At 54.5% G+C, this 23,181-nt stretch overlaps 1 protein-coding gene across 8 annotated transcripts in view; it reads right to left on the bottom strand.

Moving 5' to 3' along the window:
* The window catches only part of MROH1 (maestro heat like repeat family member 1), a 69,263-nt gene that overhangs the window by 23,085 nt on the left and 22,997 nt on the right, over positions 1-23,181 (bottom strand). For 7 of the 8 annotated variants that reach the window (XM_048212507.2, XM_048212508.2, XM_048212509.2 and 4 more), the window contains 14 exons: positions 21,684-21,835; positions 21,048-21,188; positions 20,604-20,696; positions 17,089-17,167; positions 16,692-16,805; positions 6,408-6,481; positions 4,507-4,629; positions 2,479-2,586; positions 2,057-2,201; positions 1,852-1,892; positions 1,431-1,572; positions 1,059-1,111; positions 467-574; positions 22-141 (listed from right to left, as the gene is read on the bottom strand). In XM_048212507.2, coding sequence (XP_048068464.1) covers positions 22-141; positions 467-574; positions 1,059-1,111; positions 1,431-1,572; positions 1,852-1,892; positions 2,057-2,201; positions 2,479-2,586; positions 4,507-4,629; positions 6,408-6,481; positions 16,692-16,805; positions 17,089-17,167; positions 20,604-20,696; positions 21,048-21,188; positions 21,684-21,835 — 1,493 coding nt within the window. The remainder of the gene's footprint in view (positions 1-21; positions 142-466; positions 575-1,058; positions 1,112-1,430; positions 1,573-1,851; positions 1,893-2,056; positions 2,202-2,478; positions 2,587-4,506; positions 4,630-6,407; positions 6,482-16,691; positions 16,806-17,088; positions 17,168-20,603; positions 20,697-21,047; positions 21,189-21,683; positions 21,836-23,181) is intronic. The other variant, XM_057307758.1, reaches the window with a different exon arrangement.

Here is a 23,181-nt window from a genome sequence, read left to right as displayed (position 1 = left end):
CCTGGGGAGGGCGGCAGCCACCTCGCGCTCAGCCTCCTCCTGGTGTCTGGCTGTCTCCAGGAGCTCCTGCAGCTGCTTCCTCACCACCTCCTTGCTCGAGGCGGCCCCCAGCGCGGTTCCAATGCACTTATACAGGAAGTTCTGCAACAGAGCCGAGGAGCACGGCTGTGCCTGACGCCTGAGCACGGCGGTGCCGACCAGACACGGGAGGGGCTTCTGGGAGCTATGGCAGTGGCCCCTGCGAAGACCAGGTGAGTTCTGGGCAACGTCTTGAGGAGCAAGAGGTGGGGAAAATGGGCTCGTGCATCTCCCAGCCGTCAGCCACCAGGCGGAGGCTCTGTCAGGCCCGCAGGCCACTAGAGACACGTTCAGGCAGAAAGTCCCACAGAATCAAGGCACGGGAACTAGGGAGCCAAAGGACCATGCCCAGAACCCCTTCTCCTGGGGCACCCCGTCCTCTGCACACCTTCTCCTGGGGCATCCCATTGTAGCAGGGCAGCTGTTTGCACATCTCTAGGCTCAGCTGGCAAATCCACGTGTTGTCAGACACAACAGCCAGCGTGTCCCGAAGGAACTGTGGGCAGGAGCTACGACAGTGAGGGGCCAGGAACGCAGCCCTTCACAGGCCGGCTGGGGAGGGAACTGAGGCCCAAAGACGTCACGCGAAGTGACCTCAGGGTGGTCCTGTGCCATGGCTCTGCACGGTCTGGAGACGACCTTCGAGCCTTGGCAGAGCACACCCCGGGCGGCCAAATGTGCAGTGGGCCAGCCGGGGGGCAGGACAGAAGGCTCCTGGGCGGGAGAAGCTCAGAGCCGCGGCAAGGTGGCGCTGTCTCAGCAGAGTGAGCCATGTATGAGGGCGGCAGATGGTCCTCACCCCAGGGACACCCAGCTGCTGCCCCGCCGCGCCCCCAGCCACACCGCGAGGTCAAGGCAGGCATCGGGACCCTAGAGGTGCAGCCTCCCACTAGCGTCTCCTGCTCTGAGCTGTCCCGACCCAGGCCACAGCAGTTCTCCATGCCCAACACAGGCCGCGCCCTGGATCTCCCCATTCTCACCGCCAGCAGCTTTTCTTCCCACTCCTTCTGAGACAGGGATTCTTCGGTACGTTCTGAAATGATCAGTCACGTGGTCAGCCTGGCCCGTCCCAGCAAGTAGGAGTAGAATTCAGGGACCCAGGCCCAGGTCCCTGCCCAGCGCCTTCCAGATAGGCCATGCCCTGTGTTTGGGACCGCCAGGGCGCATCCCACAGCCCAGATGCTCCTGGGTGACACCCAGCAGGGGCACCCTTCCAGTCCCGTGTCCTTGAAACTTAGGGGAGGCCGTTTCTTTGACCTTAAAAAACTCTGGTCCCCAAAAGCCAACCCGGACGCAAACTGGCAAATGGGGGTCAGAGGTGGAGGAGCACCGCCCACATCCTGGAGCCTCACCATCCAGGTGCTCCAGCAGCAGGGGAACGGTGGTCGCCCAGCGCGGCCCCAGCGCAGGGTGGATGCTACGATGCAGGACGTTCAGGAGGCGCAGCGAGGCGGCCCCACGCCCGTCCCCCAGGTAGGGGTTGGAAGACACAGTCTGACGGAAGTACAGGTGGGAGCTCCAGGCGCTCCAGGCACCACCACCCCCATGTGAGCCCCGCAAGGCCGCCCCACAGCGGGGAGACGAGGAGGGCTCCAAGACACAGCTCCCCCAAGATCCCACGGGGAGCACCTGAGCAGCCACCAGTGCGAGACAGCATGAGGCGGGGGACACGGGGACCGAGAGCAAGCCCACTCCCTCCCTGACTCCATCAGTGTGCTGTGCTGGTTCGGGGAGGGGACACAAGCAGCCCAGCACGCTGAGTGTGATGCTCACCAGAAGTCTCGTGGTTATGGCGTAGGGCGAAGGGAGGGTCACTGGAAAGGAGCGGTAGAAATGCTCAGGGGGCGGCCTGCCCACAGAGCCCCTGACAGCACCCTGGGGTGGGGTGGAGTCGGGGGGTGGGGCTGGCGGTGGGAAGAGGCCGGGTTCAAGGGTAAGATCAGGGGTGAGGGATGACGTGGAAGGGAGCGGGGCGCACCGTTGCCGTCGTACTGGATGAGGAAGGCATCAGCCCCCACCTCCTGCCTCTTCTGGACCAGGTGCACGAGGCTCTTGCAGAGCGGGGTCAGCGCCCCGGTGAAGCGCACGGGTGTGAGGAACTCGAGCAGGTAGGGCCAGAGGACCTGGGGGCAGAGCCGTGGTCTGTCTGCAGCACCGCGGGAGGGCAGGCTGCAGGGGCAAACACAGCCGGGAACTCCCCCCAGGCACCGCAGGGGCTCGGGAAGGTTTGGGGAGGTGGCCCGGAAAGCACACTGCCCCTGCAGCTTCCCCACCGCAGGGTTCAACAGTCCCTGGGCCACAAGGTCAGGAGGACAGCGGTCATCAGGTGCCCTGGGGGCTGGGAGGCTAGCTGTTCGGGCGAGCCCAGGCGCAGGATGCGGGGCAGGCCCACACACTCACGTCGCTCATCCTGTCCACAGTGGTGCTGACCAGGTAGAGAGTGCTGATGCTGATGGCCCGCACGCTGTCCGCTGGGAGGTCCTCGCTGTCAGGACCCAGCTTTTGCGGCTGGGGAGCGAGGGGGACAGAGGCAGGAGCACGCATGGGGCTGCACTGCTCTGCTCTCAAAGGTTGCACAGTTGTGGGCTCTGGCCATGAGGACAGAGCCTGTATGCAAACAGGGCAGACGCTGCCCAGCCTCCACAGGGGGACGCGAGGTCACCCATCATGGGCAGGTAACATACTCTGCACCAAAACTGCCCAAGGAAACAGGCGCAGCTGGCTTGGGTCTAGTCTCCAGAATAATGAGTCTCCGGAAGCCTTGAGACTTCCCTGCCAGGCACAGACTCGGTAAGATACCAGTTTATCCTCGACTGTGGCCATGCTGACATCTGTAAATGCAGGAGGGCCCGTGTGGATGTGACAGTTGCCTAAGAAAACCTCCCTTTGCTACAGCTTCTGCAGCCCGAGTCCGTCCTCTCCAGAGAGACTGCACCCACAGCCCAGCTCCCTAGGAAGGTTCCTTGCAAGAAAATGACCTGTTTTCTACATGTCCTGTCTGCGTCTCCCATTCATGCTTTGAAATACCAAAAAGCAAACACTGAACAGCAAAGAGAAATGGCCAGAATATGACTGTAGGAGACCCACCACTTCTCCCTTAGAGATCAAAGGTCAAATAAAGAAAATAGGGATGTTTAGGCCTGGAATAACAAGTTTTAAAGCATGCTCTAAAAACAAAGAACTTCATCCCAAACAAACACGAACAATTTTGAAAGCTTGACCATCTATTAGGTCAAAAACAATATCTCGACAAACATTTCTTTAAATGATTTTATTTATTTAAGTCCTCTCTGCACCCAGCATGGGGCTTGAACTCACATCCCTGAGATTAAGAGTTGCACGCTGCACTGACTGAGCCCGCCAGGCGCCCCTCTCAACAAACTCTTAAAAGCAGGAATAAACCTGGCCAGATTCACAATAGACAATACAATAAAATTACAAGTCTGCAATGGCCATGAAAAACTATTCGCCTAGAAAAATTTAATACCCTAAAAGAAATTTTCAAATCCCCAAATACTAGGGACTAATAGACTAAAACAGAGGTCTTGATTCTCTCCAGTACATGCCCAACAACCCCAGAGCGGCTGTGAAAATGCAGAGACCAAGTGGGCCAAAGCAGCAGGGGACCTAGCGCCCCAAGGCCTGAGGGCACAGCGCCGAGCGGGACCCCTACCAGGGCCGGCAGCGGCTGCCTGAGAGGCAGGGTAGCAGCATTCACTCCCTCTGGCTGGACTCCAGTATGTCACCTACTAAACACGGAGGTCCCGGGTGAGGACATGTAGCTCTGAGCTGACCTGGGCAGGCAGGGTGGCTCTGTGGGCCTGAGAGGCCAGGCCTACGGCAGACTCAAGGCCATACGGAGAGCACACAGTCATGTCTGGTTTGTTGTTTTTTTTTTTTTTTTTTTTTTTTTTTTTAAAGATTTTATTTAGTTATGTGACAGAGAGACAGCCAGCGAGAGAGGGAACACAAGCGGGGGGAGTGGGAGAGGAAGAAGCAGGCTCCCAGCCGAGGAGCCCGATGTGGGACTCGATCCCAGAACGCCGGGATCACGCCCTGAGCTGAAGGCAGACGCTTAACGACTGCGCTACCCAGGCGCCCCTGGTTTGTTGTTTTTGACATCTACCTTGCTCTCCCTCAAGAAGAAACTTGGATTTGCTTAGTAACTTTTTCAATAGAAAAGCTCCAAAGAGAACTACATATCTATTCTGTCTCTCTCTCCTGAGTCCTGGGAGCTAAAGGAGTGAAGCACTAAAGGTGCAGAGGCCCCAGCGCAGAAATAAGAGAGGTGCTCAGGACACAGACTGAGACCCACACACCCATCTGCCCCTCAAGTTGGGGCTGCGCAGGTTCCAATGACCACGCTGCCTCACAGAAGGTCAACAGCTCCTGAGCCCAAGAGCAGATGGGTGGGGGGCACCCCCTTACCTCCGTCTCAGGGGGCAGTGCACACTGCTGCACGATGTACTCCACCATCGCCTCTCCTCCAGGCTGTTCCAGGTAGCCGTGGTGGGCCATGGCACTGATCACCTGCACCACGGCCCGCTTCACCTGCCCAGGAGCAAGGGAGGTCAGGGAGGGGCCTCAGAGGGAGAGCCCCGGACAGGGCCACAGCAGTCCAGCTGGGAGACAGGAATCTTGCCCTTTCCTCTGCCCACACCTGTTCCTGCACTGACATTTGTGCTGCGCCTAAGTGTGCACCTGTCTGCACCCGTGCCTGCACCTGTTTTGTGCCCACACCCATACCCCATCTACATACACCTGTATCTGTACCTCGCCAGCCTGTGGACATGCTCAAGCCTCAGAGGAAGGCCCCTTCTCCTCCTGTCCCTCACACCACCCTCCTTTCCTAGGCACAAGACTTACTGCTCCTCTGGCTCCCAACGTGCTGTGCCCTCTTCCCCGTGCTTGTCCCGCCTCGAGCTGGACTGTGGCTCCACAGGGTTGGCACCTCTTACGTGCTACCATCCCAGCTCCATCCCCCCCCTTCAGCACAAGGACCCTGAATCTACAGATGTTGCCCGAACACTCCTGGGAGCTGAGCCTGCTGTCCGCCCCACTCAATGGCTCCGCCTGGTGGCTCAAAGGCACAGCCAGGTCGCCGTGGCTCTGAAAACCCCCTCCACCAGAGCTGGTGCCTCCTCCAGGCCCTCCGCCTTCTCCTCCAGCCCACTGGCACAGACACCGGCCCAATGCCCCCTCCCTGGGGATCCTTCCTCATAATGCCTCTCCCCTTTGGACCTCAGGTCAAATATTAACCCCCCAGCCTCCTTGGCCACTCACAGCTCCATGCCACCCCCCATCACACACGTGCCCTGAACGACTGTGGGAAGGGGCAGATCTGGGGGGCGAGCACTGTGGTCGCACAATGGGTGCTCAGGCTGAGGCTGCGCCTGGCCACCGGCATCGTCCGCGGCCCACGGTGTGAGCCCTTTCAGAGGCGCTCCAGAGCAACAGCACCGAGGACGAGCAGATGCTGGGGCTGTGCGTGGAGGCCTACAACAGATGGGCCCTCAGTGGTTTGGGGTCCATTTCAGTCATTTCCAAATCTCTCGCCAAGGAGCAGGCTGCCCAGGATGAGTGCAAAGTCTGGAGCAGCCTGTAGGGACGGGCAGGGGGGCCCTTGCTACCTGTGAGTAAGCAGGTCTGCCTGACTATGGGGCCCCAACAAGGGTCAGTAAGGGTCAACCCTGTCCTCGGCTGCTGGGAGGTCATCACCAAGCCCGGGGATGTCCCGAGTCCAGTGTCCTTATTTCCCTGGGGCTCTGGGCCACACGGTATCAGCTCAGCCTCCCGAGGGGCTGGAGACTGAGGTCAGCCATGCGGGCAGCCGTCCAGGTCTGTGTGACCGGAAGCCAGATAAAGACCTTGGACACCGAGGCTGGGGGCTTTCCTGGCTGGCAACACTCCTGCGCGCTGTCACTTCGGGGCCAGCGGAGCTCACGCTGCCCGCGACTCCACGGGGAGAGGCGGTGTGGACCCTCCTGAGCCCTGCCCGGGGCACCCCTTCTCCTGGCTGATAGCAGTCTGTGCCCTTTCCCTGCGACAAGCCGGAACGGTGAGCATGACAGCTCTCGTGAGCTCTGGGAGCCCTTCGAGCGCATCGGCGGACCCGACGGGGTCTCGGGGACTGCTTCCCAACTTCATTCGTGGTTAACTATACAAGGAGTAGGATGTGGGGAGTCCTAGTTGACGACTCGGCAGTGCCCACACCTGCGTCCTCCCTCTGATGTCTAGGTCTGGCTGAGTCAGTGAGGACTTCTGGCCCCAGCGCCGCCACACCTCCTGCGGCTGCTCCCCGTGGAGCTCGGGCTGACCCCACCATCTACCTTGGTGTTGGTGTCCAGAAGTGGAAGCCTCATGGAGGACAGAATAAATGGCTTCTTAACTTCCATCTGAGAAGCTGCAAGAAACAAACAGATGGCTCAATTTCCCCACCATGACCGAGGCTGGCTGGCCCGTCCACCCCCATGAGGCCCAATGCTCCGTTGCCAGGGTCTGGCCGCAGTCTGGCCCTCAGCAAGGGGAGGGGATGGCTCTTAAGCAAAGCCCACCCATTTCTCTCTGGGGGACAAATGACCCTTTGTCCCAAATAACATAATTTTACCCAATAAGAAGCTGGAAGGTAGGTAATTTAGGGAAGCAGGTGAAAGAGTGTCCTGAGCCAGGTACAGCCAGGTTTGGGGGGCCTCCAACAGCACCCCAATCCCAGCAGGCCTGTTAGCAGGCCCACGTGGGCACTTTCCACACATTCCCAGTTGTGCTGATGCCGCCGGTCTGAGGACCCCCTCCCACGTGAGAACCGGCAAGGTCAGCCTTTGTCTCCTGACCGGTAAGCAGGGACTGAGGGCGGCTGTCAGGAAGTGGCTCTGAGACCAAAAGGAACAAGGATAGAGACATGAGTGCCCAAAGTGCAGGGAGCCTTTGAGGCACACGGTGGGAGGGCACTTCATTTATTGTTTAAAAGATTTTATTTTTAAGTCATCTCTACGTCCAACGTGGGGCTAGAACCCACAACCTGGAGATCAAGAGCCACACGCTCCACGGAGCCCACCAGGAGCCTCAGGGATGGCACTTTTATTCCCCTTGACAGCCCTGGGGCAGGGTCATCCAGAGTCCGTCGCTCACGCCCACACTCTGCCCTGTGGTGGCCATGAGAAAGTCCACTGGGCTCCTGGCAACAAGAAATGCACAGGCCGAGAAAACACGATTGTAGACCCAATTGTGAGACCAACCGGCCTTCTGGTAAGATGCTGCGAAGGACCTTCGTGAACACCCAGTGGGAAAGCAGAGCAGGAGCCATGGGAAGTTGACAAAGGGATCCGCCGGGACTCAGGAGGGCAGGAGAAGGCCCGGGGAGTGACCACCAAGGTGGACAAGAGAAATACAGCACACAACCAGAGAGCTCACGTCCTCAACGCACAAGAGAAGCCGATAAAAACTGGACGAGGGACCTGACCAAGCCCCCACTGCCGAAAGGAAGGCAAGGCGGCCAGACTCCGCCACCTGCTAGCCAGGGAGGTGCGGAGACAGCTGCCCCATGCGGGGGCAAAGCTGCCTGGGAGCAAGGCTGCAGAGCAGCCCGAATGGCGGGAAAGCTGAGGGCCCGCACCCAGGTCCAGGGCAGCCAGGTGGAGTGACAGGTGTGGTCCAGGGTGTGGGCTAGGTCACAGCACGGAAGTGAGCCCAAGGACACTGAAGACATCCTACTGGGCGAAGAAGCAGCACTGACAGAGGCCGCCGACCACACATGTGCTCTGTGAGCTATCGTTCGTATTTCTATTTCCCAAGAAAAGGTTACAAAGAGCAAAGAATGCAAATAACCCAACAGAAAAACCAACAGAAAACCTGGTGCAGGTGGTGAGCAGTGCCCTCCAAGGGAAGGGACGAGGGGACACGAGGGCTCAAGGATGTCGGACATGGCCGAGGACGGACGTCAGTCCGGTCCCACGTCCCTCAGGCTCAGGATGACAGGCGAGTGTCAAAGAACGCCCCGGTCTTCCTGCCACGTGGGAGACAACACTGGACTCACACTGCCACCGCCGGCAGCTTCGACTGGCTCCTCGGGTTTCTGTGGAGGCCGGCTGTGAGCCAGGCCCTTACGATGTGCTCAGGGTGCAGCACAGAGCAAGGCAGCCACGGCCTGTCCCCAAGGGGCTTCTGTCCTAACAGGGGAGGTAAAGCACAAGCAGAGGATCAATGAGACCGTCACACACTGTCCGGACGTCATGAAAGGTGCAGACAAGAGGCAGAGAAACAGACCATCGACGGGGGATCCGGTCTGTAGCGGCAGTCGGGGTCCAGCGGCTCTTCTGAATGAGGCACATCTGAGCTAAGAGCCGAAGGCAGAGAAGGCACAGCCAGGCGGAGTGCGGTGGGAGGGCCTCCTGAGCCAGGACACCTGTGGCGGCTGAGCCGAGCGCTCGCCGCAGTGGGAGCGGGGTTACTGGGGGAGCACCAGGCCGGGGTCGGGGGCACTGTAAAGATGAGGCTCCCTGCTCTCCCCGCAGCGTTTGATCCACAATGACCAAAACCAGGACGTTCTAGTAAAATTACTGGACTTTAAAGAAACCAGAGAAAAGCGTAAAAGTCAAGGCTCTGTAGCCTGTGTGTTGAATCGGAAATGTCAGCATGAACTCATGGCACTCTCCCATCTGTCTCTACGGGCAGCACCATCGCCTAGCTATCTCTCCTAAAAGGCCTGGAAACAGTGACCACTGAGATGCAACAAGCATCCCTAACACCAGACTACTGTCTTTAAGGACAGTTTCTCACTAAGAAAATAGGGCTTTTTAGAGAAATGACTGATTCCAAGTCAGGGGAAAGAAATATCTAAGAGCCTCGGGGCACCTGGGTGGCTCAGTCGTTAAGCTTCTGCCTTCGGCTCAGGGCGTGATCCCGGCGTTCTGGGATCGAGCCCCACATCAGGTTCCTCTGCTGGGAGCCTGCTTCTTCCTCTCCCACTCCCCCTGCTTGTGTTCCCTCTCTCGCTGGCTGTCTCTCTCTCTTTCAAATAAATAAATAAAATCTTAAAAAAAAAAAAAAAAGAAAGAAAAAAGGAAGGAAGGAAGGAAGGGAGGAAAGAAAAAGAAAAGAAAAGAAAAGAAAAGAAAAGAAAAATACCTACGAGTCAAGAGCACGAGCTGCCAAAGGACTCCGACCCTCAAGGGGCTCCCATGGCCCAAAGACGCTTCGATAATGGCAATGACTGCAGTGAACTGAAACCCATTAAATATGTTAAAACCATAAGCACTTAAGATTCTTTTTTTTTTGAGACGTGACATAAAATAATGCCTTTTATTCCCTACCCCCCCAAATAATGTCTTTTAAAAGCAAATATAATAGAACTTAATCATCCCTATGAGCCTTTAAGATTAAAAAAAAAAAAGTTACATTTAGAGGATAATAGGGAACCAATCTATTTTCTTGGAAACTGACAAACACAGCAAAAGAATCGATCAGTCCCGGCTTCTTCACAGGAGCCACAGCTGTCCGTGAGCACACAGGACATGAGGTAAGTGCTTTTTCATCACAGTATTCCGATTACTCAATGAAGAAGAAATCACCACACCGGAGCATCACCAAATCTGCCCCAGACACTGATCATCGATGCAGCCGAGACCTCGGGAGAGGGGCGCCTGGGAGGCTCAGCTGGTGCAGCGTCTGCCTTCGGCTCAGGTCAGGATCCCCAGGTCCTGGGATCAAGTCCACATCAGGCTCCCTGCTTGGCGGGGAGTCTGCTGCTCCCTCTCCCTCTGCCCCTCCCCCTGCTTGTGCTCTCTCCCTCTGTCAAATAAAGCAATAAAATCTTAGAAAAAAAAAAAAAAAAAAGACCGCGGGGGAGAGAAAACCAGGCATCACAGGGCCTTCCCTGGTCTTGCCAAAGGGACTGAACTTGATCCTGGTTCTGTCTCTGAATCCAGTTGCCAATTTGCAAGACATCCAGATGAAAGAGAAACACGCTGACCCTCACCTTGAGAAAGGTCGGCAGACTCAACTGCGGGGACCCTCCAGGTCCAATGGCCCAGGCGTCTCTACACATAAATTACAAGGGAAAGAAAAGAATGCGTGGAGGGGCACAGTTTAGAAAGACCTTAAATACGGGGCTTGTTGCTTCATGGGGACAGTTCCGGCTTTGCAGAATGGAGAGAGCTCAGGACGTCAGCCGCACAGTATTACTGTAACCGACGCTACGGAATCGGACACCCAGAAATGCTCAGGAGGGTCGATTCTGTCATGTGTATTTTATAACAAATATAAACAAAAAGCAACACTCCAAAAAAAGAAGACACTGGCGAATGCATCAGTTTTTTTTAACGACTAAACTATGACACCTTGGGGCATACGAGTGAATGACACAGCCCTCCGCGACAAGAAGTGGGTACTATAAAATCAGGAGAACTCACTTACTGGCTCCTCACTGGAACAGGATGCAGGGAAGGGGCTTCTGGAGCAACAAGTCAACCCAAGGGCCCTAGTTAGAGACTCCCAGGTGTTTGTCTTACAATGAGTCATTTTGTGTGGTTCCTGCCTGTGATCTGTCTTACAATAAAAAGATTTTTTTAATGGTGATGGACAATCTTGAAAAACAGAGTTGAAGGAGATACTCTACAAGATTTAAAGACTTCCTACGAAGGCACAAGAATTAAGAGAATGCTATTGGCAGTGCCTGGGTGGCTCAGTCAGTGAAGCATCTGCCTTTGGCTCAGGTCATGATCCCAGGGTCCTGGGATCGAGTCCCGCCTCCCACTCCCTGCTCAGTGGGGAGTCTGCTTCTCCCTGTCCCTCCGCCGCTCCCCCCGCTTCTGCTCTCTCTCTGCCAAATAAATCAATAAAATCTTTTAAAAAAATAAAAATAAAAATCTTGAGATAAAATAAGATTTGAAACTACACGCTGAAAAGGCACTTGACAGACCTGGGGAAAAAAAAATCACCCCAGGACAGCCAACACAGTCAATAAAATTTCTGGATTTAGAATAAAAAAATAAACATCCTTTGGGCATCCAGGCCAACAGACCAAATCATCTGTAAGGAAACTCAGACTGTCATCAGAGTTTTCAGTGAGCATGCCCTATGCGCCAGAACAGTGAAGCAAGGACAGGAAGAGGCAAGAGCTTCCTATGGGGCCAACCTGGGGGGTATGGCAGTGCCACCCACACAAGAAAGGATTCCTGGATCACGGTACAAAGGAATCCAACTATGGCCCCAACTTCTTAATCATACTATAATATTTTAATTCAAAATTCGAGGACTTCTAAAACGAGCAGGGCCCCGGCTCACCCCAAGCTGGGGGTCCGTCTCAGATCTGCCACTCATGCTAACGCGAGGCCGGGGGCCGTTCCTGAACTGGGCCTTCCTACCCTCACCTACAAAACAGACAGTAACGGAGCCTTCCCACAGGTGCCCAGGGCATGAACAGGGCCACAGACGCAGCCGGCACTGGGGACACAGCAGCTCCTGTGATCAGTGAGGCCTGCAGTGGGGAGAGGGGCTCCGGTCTAAGCCGTCCCACCAGGGGAGAGGCTGCCATCACCCACTGGTCCTTCAACCTAATGCTGCACAATGTCGTATGTCAAGTACGTCTCGATGAAGGTGAAGAGAAAAAGAATAAAATCTGGTTACCACTGAGGAAAAAACATGTTTCAAGGACTTCTGATACATCAACAAGCTATTACTGACTTCCTCACTGTAAGTCCAACTAAATACGTGCTTTAATTTTAAAAAAACCAGAATGAGGGGCACCTGGGTGGCTCAGTCGGTGAAGCATCTCACTCTGGGTTTTGGCTCAGGTCGTGATCTCAGGGTTGTGGCATCGAGCCCCGTGTCAGACTCCACGCTCAGCGAGGCTTCTGCTTGAGATTCTCTCTCTCCCTCACCCGCTGCCCCTCCCCCTGCTTGGGTGTGCGCTAAAATTAAATCTTAAAAAAAACAAACAAACCAGAATGAGAAACAACACACACCTACCGCAATGGCTGAAGCTAGAAACTACAGGTGTTGGCGAGGGCGCAACGAATGTCGCTCACACGCTGCCTGTGATAATAAGGCGTGGGGTGTATAAACTGGGTTACAAACTCTGCACAACAGAATGATTTTATCAACTGAAGTTGAACCTTCGCATACATTATGACCCGAAACTCTATCTCTGGGCATATGCTTAACTGAACGTGCACGGGAACAGTGTTCCCAGTAGCATGGTGCATCGTAACAGAAAACACAGGAGACGGCTACTTATCGATCACCACTGGGGAGATGGACTACGGCTTAATTCACTGGAATGCATCACAGACAGGAAGTGAGGGAACTGCAGTACACGAGAACATTTCACATACAGAATACTGAGGGAGAGAAGCCAGTTACGAAGTAATTCACAAGCTCAGGCCCTAACCACATCACAGGCCAGAAGTCCAGCGGGGGCTCCAGGCCAGGGCCGAGTTCTCACAGGCACAAGCAGGGGTCATTACGCTGAACGGTAAACACGTGTGATCTTTGTATGGGTGTTATACTTTAAAATAAAAATAATAGGGACGCCTGGGTGGCTCAGTCAGTTAAGCGTCTGCATTCGGCTCAGGTCAGGATCCCAGGGTCCTGGGATCAAGTCCCGCATCGGGCTCCCTGCTCAGCGGGGAGCCTGCTTCTTCCACTGCCTTCCACTCCCCCTGCTCATGCTCTCTCTCACTCGCTCTCTGACAAATAAATAAAATCTTTAGAAAAAGTGATAATGCATGACGACACTATTAATTCTCTAAGGTATACAAGACAAGGGAAAAAGCATGTTTTTGAATTATATCATTTGGTAAAAAAAATCTACTTCCTTGACAAAATACAGCATCCTTTCTTGATGATAACTCTTCACGGTGTAGGGATAGAGGGAACATAAATCAAGATCATAAAAACCATCTAGGAAAAGCCCACAGCGAATACCATTCTCAATGAGGGAAAACTGAGAGCTTTTCCCCTAAGGTCAGAAACATGACAAGGATGTCCACTGTCACCACTGCTGTTCAGCATAGTACTAGAAGTCCTAGCCTCGGCAACCAGACAACAAAAAGAAATAAAAGGCATCCGAGTCAGCAAAGAAGAAAACTCTCGCTCTTCGCATTTGACCTAATTCTCTATGTGGAAATCCAAAAGACAGACTCCACCCCAAAACTGCCTGCTAGAGCTCAGACAGGACTGCAGCAACATGGCAGGCTATCAGATCAATGCACAGAAGTCAGGTGCATGTCAACACCAACGATGACACAGAAGAAAGAGAATTAAGGAATGGATCCTATTTACACCCAAAGCCCATAAGATACCTGAGAATAACCCTAACCAAAGAGGCAAAGGATCTGTGCTCAGAAAACTACAGAACACTCACGAAAGAAATTGGGGAAGACCAAAGAAATGGAAAAACATCCCATGCTCATGGATTGGAAGAACAAATATTGTTAAAATGTCTGTGCTGCCCAGAGCAATCTACACATTCAATGCAATCCCTATCAAAACACCAACATTTTTCACAGAGTTGGAACAAATAATCCTAAAATTTGTATGAAACCAAAAAAGAACTCAAATAGCCAAAGGAATGTTGAAAAAGAAAACCAAAGCTGGGGGCATCGCAATTCTGGACTTCAAGCTCTATTACAGAGCTGTAGTCGTCAAGACAGTATGGTCCTGGCACAAAAACAGACACATAGATCAATGGAACAGAATAGAGAACCCAGATATGGACCCTCAACTCTCTGGTCAACTAATCTTCAACAAATCAGGAAAGAATATCCAATGAAAGAAAGACAGTCTCTTCAACAAAAGGTGTTGGGAAAACTGGACAGTCACGTGCAGAAGAATGAAACTGAACCATGTTCTTACACCCTACACAAAATAGACTCAAAATGGATGAAAGACCTAAATGTGAGACAGGAATCCATCAAAGTCCTAGAGGAGAACACAGGCAGCAACCTCTCTGACCGCGGCTGCAGCTGCTTCTTTTCAGACACATCTCCAAAGGCAAGGAAAACAAGGGCAAAAATTAACTACTGGGACTGCATCAAGATAAAAAGCTTCTGCACAGCAAAGGAAACAGTTGACAAAACCAAAAGACAGCCGACAGAAGGGGAGAAGATATCTGCAAATGACATAGCAGATAAAGGGCTAGTATCCAAGATCTATAAAGAACTTCTCAAACTCAACACCCACAGAACAAATAATCCAATCAAGAAATGGGCAGAAGACATGAACAGACATTTCTGCAAAGAAGACATACAAATGGCCAACAGGCACATAAAAACGTGCTCAACATCACTCAGCTTCAGGGAAATACAAATCAATACCACAGTGAGATACACCTCATACCTGTCGGAACGGCCAAAATTAGCAAGTCAGGAAACAACAGATGTTGGCGAGGATGTGGAGAAAGGGGAGCCCTCTTACACTGCTGGTGGGAATGTAAGCTGGTGCAGCCACTCTGGAGAACAGTATGGAGGTTCCTCAAGACGTTAAAAATAGAGCTACCCTACGACCCAGCCATTGCACTACTGGGTATTTACCCCAAGGATACAAATGTAATGATCCGAAGGGGCACCTGCACCCCAGTGTTCATAGCAGCAATGTCTACAAGAGCCAGACTATGGAAAGAGCCCAGATGCCCATCGACAGATGAATGGATAAAAAAGATGTGGTCTGCATATACGCTGGAATATTACTCAGCCATCAAAAGAAATGGAATCTTGCCATTTGCAATGACAGGATGGAACTAGAGGGTATTATGCTAAGTGAAATAAGTCAGTCAGAGAAAGACAATTATCATATGATCTCACTGATATGTGGGATTTAAGAAGCAAAACAGAGAATAATAGCAGAAAGGAGGGAAAAATAAAATAAGACGAAATCAGAGAGGGAGAGAAACCATAAAAGACTCTTAACTCTAGGAAACAAACTGAGGGTTGCTGGAGGGGAGGTGGGTGGGGGGCTGGGGTAACTGGGTGATGGGCATTAGGAGGGCACGTGACGTGATGAGCACTGGGTGTTACATGCAACTGATGAATCACTGACCTCTACCTCTGAAATGAACAATATGCTATGTGCTAATTAACTGAATTTAAATTAAAAAAATAAAATTGATAGAACATTTAAGAAAAAAAAGACTAATCAAGATTCAGATGGCAGGACAAATACTGGGTGATCGCTCTTACATATGGAATCTAAAAAAAAAAAAAATCTATCACCTATCTGTATCTATAAAACTGAGCTCACAGACACAGAGAACAGACTGGTGGTTGCAGAGGTGGAGGGTAGGGAAAATGGGTGAACCGGGTTTTTGTTTGTTTAAATAAACTGAATACAGGACATAAGAAAATAGAAAATACAAAGTCTTCTTCCTTAAATACATACACATGCATGTGTGTAAGGGCACAAAGAACCCACAAACAAGACCTACGGAGCACAAGACAACCCGGACGCAGACATGCGAGGGGGCCACTCAGGAAGGCGAGGCAGCCCGGTCGGGGACAGGGACGCTCTGAGCGTCCGCCTGCACACAGGCGCCCAGCTCCGAGCACTGCCGGCTGCCGCCCAGAGAAGCCATGTGGGCGAGTCACCTCAGCCTCCCCATCAGGGAATCAGGGCTCCAAGGAGCGGCTGCCGGCCCCTTCCCACAGGGCATCCTCCCCCGACTCCGTAAGATGCCTCATGTCCGTAGGTACTGTTTGTCACTCAGCCCCGACCCACAGCAGACCTCACAGGACAGGGGTCAGCATACTTGTTCCATAAAGGGCCAATGAGAAACTATTTTAGGCCTCAAGCACCATGTGTGGCCTGTCACACTCTGCTTTTACAACCTGTTAACATGGAAAATCCACGCAGAGCTTGGGCTGCCCGACAGCAGGCTGCAGGCCGACCATGGCCTGTGGCCATTATTTACTGACCAAGACTCATCAAAAAACACAAACACGGGGGTGCCAAGTGCCCAAGCTCATTGCTGATTAAATGAGTCTTAGAAGCAGAAGACTGAAGCCTTCCATCTGACTGTGAGGGAGCCATGACACATATGCAGACCGAAAGGTGTTCTGTCGAACAGCCGGCCTGCACCTTCCCAGGGGCCCCCACCTAAGAGACAGGTCTCTCTAACTGGACCCCCGCAGGGGCAGCTGTGACAGATGACATACGACGTGTCTGAGCCATCAGGCCAGGGGGCGAACAGGGAACGCCTGGCCCGGGGAAGGGGTGCAGCACCCCAGCGTGTGCAGCCACCCAGCAAAGGCAAATGTCTACGATGCGCATTTGCTGGTGGGGAGAAAGGTATTTTTCAAAAAGTTTGGAATTTTGCAAAATAGAAAGTAGGGAAATTTTTTTAAAGAATCCGAGCAAGGGGTGCCTGGGGGCTCAGTTGGTTGAGCGTCCGACTGTTGGTTTCAGCACAGGTCATGATCTCTGGGTCATGGGATCGAGCCCCATGTCAGGCTCCATGCTCAGCGGGGCATCTGCTTGTCCCTCTCCCCATCTGTGCTCGCTCACGCTCTCTCTCTCAAATAAATAAAATCTTGGGAAAAAAAAAAAAGAATCAGAGCAAGATGTTCCTTTCACCTAAAAGATGGACAGTATTTTTCAGGCCCTGCCCCCCACTGGACACTCACCAGCTGAGTTGATGACATGCCTCACGACCTGCAGGGTGCCCACGCGGGTCCTTTCATTGCTGGCATCTAGTTTGGGCAGCAGGAAGGCCAGTAAGCGGTCAGGTGCACAGCAAGCTGCAGGGCAAGCAACATCCAAAAAAAGTATTTGTTATAACCTTTGCTCCCTGTTTGATGCTGGTGTGTGCAAACCCCAAGGGCCAGGGAGGACGGACGCCAGGGGCTGCAGCCAGGCCAGGCCTCTGAGATGAGGCTCTGAAGCTACACAGGGACAGGCGGACAAAGAAACCTCCTCAGCTCCAACCCCTGAGCAAAGCCGCCACCCTGCACACAAGTGGTCCACGGGCGAGCAGACGCCGTGTCCACGACGGCCCTGCGTGGGAGGCCGCAGCCTGCTTACCCAGCACAGTGAAGCACCGCAGCACCTCCTTTTGGTTGCTCACCACCAGGGGGCTGGACGACTCTACGGGCACGCAGATCTGCTCCAAGGGGCAGGAGACAACAGTCACAGGGGAGCGCTGCTGCCTCCCAAGGGCCCCACTAGCCCAGACGGAAGGACACACGCTCCTACAGACGCAGGGCCCAAAGAGACTGTCCAAGCCTCGTGGTTTCTACACCCACCGCGGCAGGCAGCTGAGCCTCCAGGTGTAGGTCACTCCAGCACTTTCTGGGGGTGACACAGATGCACGCGCCTGTGATCAGAGGCTGCTTCAAGCCTCCGCCCTTACTGTTGGGGGAGGGGGGACAGCGGACACACGGCTGGCCCTGGTGTCTCAAGGGAGCCGAGTCCTGGCTCCTTCCCACCAGCAGCCAGGAGACGGTGTCACACCTCCTTCTGGCACGGGCTGGAAACCACTAATCTCTAGAATACAGAAAGCACTGGAAACCAAATCCCCTCGTAACGACTCATTCAAAATTGTAAAAAAAAAAAAAAAAAAAAAAAAAAAAAAAAAAGTTGCATTGGCTAAAGCAAAAACTGAAGCTGTTGGCAAATGTGTCTCTAGGGTTCACTCCACCTCAGCGGGTGACACAGGAGCCCCTACACAGTCACCCAGGGCTTAGCTGTGAGGCGGCTTCCCAGTCCCTCCCCCCGCCACCCTAGGTCAGGGTCACGGCAAAGGATGCCAGCAGGGCCTCTGTGCAAAATGCTCAATGACAATTCTTGAGAACAGCCCATCTTGCAAAGCGGAAGTGACCAATAGTATGGAGCGAGTCCCTAGAACCACAGGCCCTGCCCCAAACTGGACTCTGCTGGCGCTCGGACAACTGGGGGAAGCGGACGAGGGGCAGGCACTGGCCCCAGGTGCCCAGCGAGTTCCTTGCTTTTCCCATTGTAAAGACCTCATCTGGTGACAAAGGCACCACAGCAGGCTCTCCCTCTGGGGAGGCCAGCTGCCAAGGCGTAAGGACACGCAAGCAGCCCCGTGGAGAGCCCCGTGGCAAGGAACCAAGGCCTCCAGCAAACAGCCCTGCGAGGGCACCCCAGCGCAAGCCGGCCCCCTGGCCCCAGCTGAGCCTTCAGACTGTCGCCACATGAGACCCCAAGCCAGGACCACGCGGCCAAGCCGTGCCTGGACCCTGCACCGACCGTGGTCATGGAGTAACCAGCAGCTGCCATGTGAAGGTGCCACGTTTCAGAATCATTGGCTACACAGCACAAGATTAACTAATGCGAACGGGCGGTTGTCTGGAGAGAATAAAAAGTTGGATTCTCACTCACAGTTTCCCTAAAATAAGTTCCAGGTGGATTAAACAATAAAAGTATATTGGGTAATAGGAGGATCTGAAAAACAGTTTGCAGAATTCAAAAGGCTTTTCTAAATATAACAAAACCTACACCATAAAACACAGGTACACGACGAGGGAAACATTAGATAATTTTGGTGGCAGAGAATATCACGGACAGAGCCACATGCCAAAGGACAAAGCAGGAGCAGGAATGACACACAGGATGAAAAGCTGGTCAGTATGGAAACCGAAAACCCAGCAGAACAACAGGAGACACGAATGGGCAGCTGTGAGGCAGGAGGAAATCTCATCGTGTGCGCTTCTCAGCTTCCGTGCCCGTGTCTCCCTCCCAGCCGCGCTCCACGCACTCCCGCTCTTCCTGCCCGAGTGTCCTCTCCTGCTATCACCTGCAACGCTAAGTACACGATACCGTTTGCTGCAGTCTCTTTTCTCACTGTTACGTTTTCGGAGCTGTAAACTTGTTCTCCGTAGGGACCTCGGCCATTCTTGGTGAGCTTAGTTCTAGGATATGTCCTGATATGCTCCTGCTGCTTCTATAAATACGGTATGTTTTGGGTGCTGTCCAGTGGGCCGCTCCCACACTGCCACTGGAGAAAACTACTGTTGTTTCATACGTTACTCCTGCAGCTGGCGGTCCTGTTTATTACGAGCTCTAACGTCTAGATGAGGGAATCACTCCTCCCTAAAACAAGTACTGAGTGCTTACAAGTGGCAGGTACTGTGCCAGGTGCGGAGACACGGCAGTGAAAACAGACAACACCCCAACCTCAGGCCGTCTACACCGTAGCTGCGGAGAGGCGAGCAACAGGCAGTCAGGTGTCGAGGACATTAAAAGGCAGTGAGTGCCACAGGGAGAAACAAAGCAGGGGCCGGGACAAGGCGGGGAGGCTGGGCAACGGTCCACAAAGCCTAGAGCCTCCAGGCTCCACTGCCGGGGAGGGGGTGCTTTCCTGCTCTGATCCTAAGGGAATGCGCCTGTGTCCCACTCATGAGGAGGTATGCTGGGGGCATGGGTGCGTGAACTCTAATGAGCTCAAGAAGTCCTTCCCCAGTCCCTACTGCTGAGAGTTTTAACGATAAATAGGTGTTGAACGTCATCAGAAGCTTTTTCTGCGTCAACCACGGTTCCAGGCTTTTTCCCTCATCTACTTCTGAGAGGGAGCACCCTGACAGCTTCTCGGTCCCTCCCGTTCTGACAGTAGATGCGGACTTAGACCCCCCGGGCGGCACTGACTTCACTCCACCAGGCAGCTCAGAGTCTCTGCCTAGTCTCCAAACCCACGTGTATGGGATGGAAATTAGAAGTTGGGTAGAATGCAACCTTACAGCCATGTGGGCCCTGCGTACACGTGTTGCAAGGAAGGAAGGTCTTGGAAGATGATCTGGTCAACTATTTGTTGGTTTAGTTGAGTTCTCTTTCTTCTCCTGCCAAGTTTGACATTTTAATTTTTTTAGGAATCTATCCATTTCACCATTTTTCAAGTTCATTATCTTTGTTCAATCTCTCTACTGCAGCCCTTGCTGCCCCCTGGCTGGGAGGACCATGTGGGGCCAGGCCTGCATTCCAGCCGCTGAGGGAGAGGCTGCGGGGGGGGGGGGGGGGGGGTAGAGCAGGAAGGAGACCCACATCCCTCCCCTCCTCTCAGAGAGTCCATGGCAAGACTTGCTCCCTACCACTCCACCCACCTACCTGGCTGTGTTCCTGTGACCTCCACATCTGTCCTCTGACCTAGAGAGAGGGGACTGCCCAGCTCATGGGCGCACTGAAGCCCATCTCCAGTATTTTTCAGGACCCCCCCCTTGCAGGCTTCCCAGGGCCCACAGCCAGTACAGATGCCCCCAGGCCATCTCAGGCCTCTCTCTGTCCTGATGGCCACCCACTCCTGCCTGGGGGAGGAGCTTCATCCCAGGGCCACACCCACCACAGAGGGAACACCCCAGCTTCCGCACTGCTAGGCTGGACAGCCCACCCCGCTCTTGCTCCCTGCAAGCTTCAGCAGGCATCTGCATCCGAGACCTGACGACGGGCAGCACCAGGACCTGCCCCGTCATACCAGCCCTGTCCCCAGCACCCCACCCCCGGCGTGCCCCCCTGGACCCTAGCCGTGGAGCCCCAGCCTGCCCCACCACAGGTGTTCCCCCATTCCTGTCCCCTGCGCATCCTACCTGAGCATGCAGAGCGGCCAGGAGTGAGTCCAGCTGGGGCTCCAGTGTGCGGCTGCCTACGCTCACTGCCGCCTCAAGGATCTGGCCCAGGCTCTGCTCAAGAGAGGGAGGAGAGGGGCCATAGGTCCTACTTCAAGCCCCCAGCCCCACCTCCTGGCCATGAAGACCCCACCTCAGGGCTCAAATAAGGGAGCCCTACCTCCACACCAAGAATGAAGAGAGGAGGGCAAGTCTCAGGATAGGGGCCACAGACAAGGTGAAGGCCGAGGTGAAGGACCCTTGGGCAGGGCAGCGAGGAGGAATATGACTGGGCCCCATTCACCACTGACTCTAACAGCACTCTTTGAGTGACCCTTCCCAGGTGCCTACACCCTCCCGTCTGAGCCAGGTGGGGACTAGTCAGTGGACAGAGCTCTGCACAGGCCACAGCGTGCAGGTGCGCACCTTGGACACGTGGAAGGTCTCCGCGTGCTTCTTGTAGAGGGCCAGGACTCCGGGCAGGAGTTTGGGGAGCTGCTCCTCCAGCTTTTCGCTAGGCAGCAGGTGGCTCATAGGCCCCAGAGCCTCCACCACAGCGAGCCGGAGCTGAAAGGAAGAGCGCTATGGTGCTCAGGCCCAAACCACTGACCCGAGTGGAGAGGCAAAAGGCCCATTCACCAAGAACCCAGGGCCAGAAGTGAGGAAACCCACATTACCACATAACCAGGGGGTCCAAAAGGGGTCCAAAGCCAGAGAGGTCAGAGTGACCAAGGCCAGGGTATGGAAAACACACCCGTCCCCCGCCAGACAATGCAGGAACCTCCAGGCAGAGTGGGGGAGGAGGGCAGAAAACAAGCCATATCCTCTAGGGACCCTGCACAGGCACCTCCACTCCCCGATGAAACACCCACCCTCCGAGCCAGGAGGCGGACATGGACGGGACGGGAAGCCTGTGTGGACAGTCGGCTCCACCCCGTTCCCCAAACCTGCAGCTCAGGGGGAGAGGCTCAGGCCTTGGGAGCAGACCAGGACCCCGTGGGGGTGGGAGTGAGCGGCCAGCAAGGGGAGGCCACAGCTCCCAACACACCGAAGAAGCGGTACCTTGGCTTCCCGGCTCTGCAGCCAGTGGTTAAAGAGGAGGTCGTAGGCGCTGAAGATGTCAGTGGCGAAGGTGTCCTTCCTGACCGTGGGGTCTGGGGCTTGGTCCAGGTTGGCCAGATACTCCAGAGTGCTCTCGCTGAAGTACTGCAGAGCTGTCACAGGGGTGAGTGTTGAGGTCACTGGTTCCCGCTGAGAACACTGCCTCTGCATCACTGCCCCTCCCAGCACCCCCAGCCACCTGCAAGACACTTTCCCGAGCACAGTGGCCAAGTGTACGACTCCATGACTACACTGGGGTGAACAGCATCCCCCACGCCCATGTCCTTCCTGGAACCTCAGGTGACCTTTTTGGAAAGAGGATCTTTGCAGATATAACTATTTAAGATGTGATTATGGTGGGATGCGGTGGGCCCTAAATCCTACGTGTCCCTAGAAGAGAGCACACAGACACAGAGAGGGAACGGCAGTGTGGCAGCAGGGCATGGACTGGACAGGGGGGAAGGACAGGGAGCAAAGCCTCCCTCTGAACCCCCAAGAAGAAATCAACCCTGGTGACAGCTTGATCTCGGACTTCTGGCCTCTAGAACCGAGAGAGAATACTTTTATCTTTTTTCCTTTTAAGATTTTATTTTTAAGTAATCCCTACACCCAACGTGGGGCTCGAACTCACAACCCCGAGACCAAGAGTCGCACGCTCTACCGACGAAGCCAGCCCGGCGCCCCACATTTCTCTTGTCGGAAGTGCCCCAGTGGCACTTTCTGTGGCACTGTGTTACAGCAGCCCCGGGAAACCAGCACAGGCACCAACCACCCCAGTTCACAGCGCCCAGCCCACACCAGCCAGCTGTAAGGCGAGAAGGGGAGGTGCTGTGCCCACTTCACCCCTCACAGATGGACACAAATGCCGCGCACTTTGCCAGGGTGGCAGGGCCCAGGCTGGGGTGGCGCAGGCCTGAGACGGCGTGCTGCGTCTCTGAAGGTGACTGCGTTTGCGGACATCCTGACGGACAAGTCCAGGCAGAGACGGAGATCTACGAGTGGTCAGCAAGTGTGGACCCTGGGTCAAGGGAGAGGCCGAGCTAGGGCCCTGTTGTGCAGCCCCGCTAAACACTGGGTAGTGGAGGAGCCGGGGAATGGCCAGGAGAGCCAGTGACTCCCAAGGCCTCGTGGGGAGGGGACTGCACCAGCCTGTGAGACCCCCTCGGAGGCAACCCCCAGGCATCTGCCACTTCACCCGCTAGGCCCACTTGCCCCCATCCAGCCCAGCTCTCACGTGGCCCACTTACATGGCTAAGCTCTCAACATGGGCTCCCCAGTCCAACAGAAAGAATAAGCCTGACCCCTAGGTGTACATGAGGGCAATCGCAGTTATGAGTTCCCAAGAGAGAGAATTTAAAGAAATTTCGGAAGAGGGACATCCGGTGGCTTAGTCAGTTAAGCGTCTGCCTTCAGCTCAGGTCATGATCTCGGGGTCCTGGGATTGAGTCCTGCAGCGGGC

This window comes from Ursus arctos, unplaced genomic scaffold (genome assembly GCF_023065955.2).
Source record: "Ursus arctos isolate Adak ecotype North America unplaced genomic scaffold, UrsArc2.0 scaffold_6, whole genome shotgun sequence".
Taxonomy (NCBI): domain Eukaryota; kingdom Metazoa; phylum Chordata; class Mammalia; order Carnivora; family Ursidae; genus Ursus; species Ursus arctos.
The sequence above is the reverse complement of the archived record's forward strand: the minus strand, read 5'-3'. Positions and strand labels throughout refer to the sequence as shown.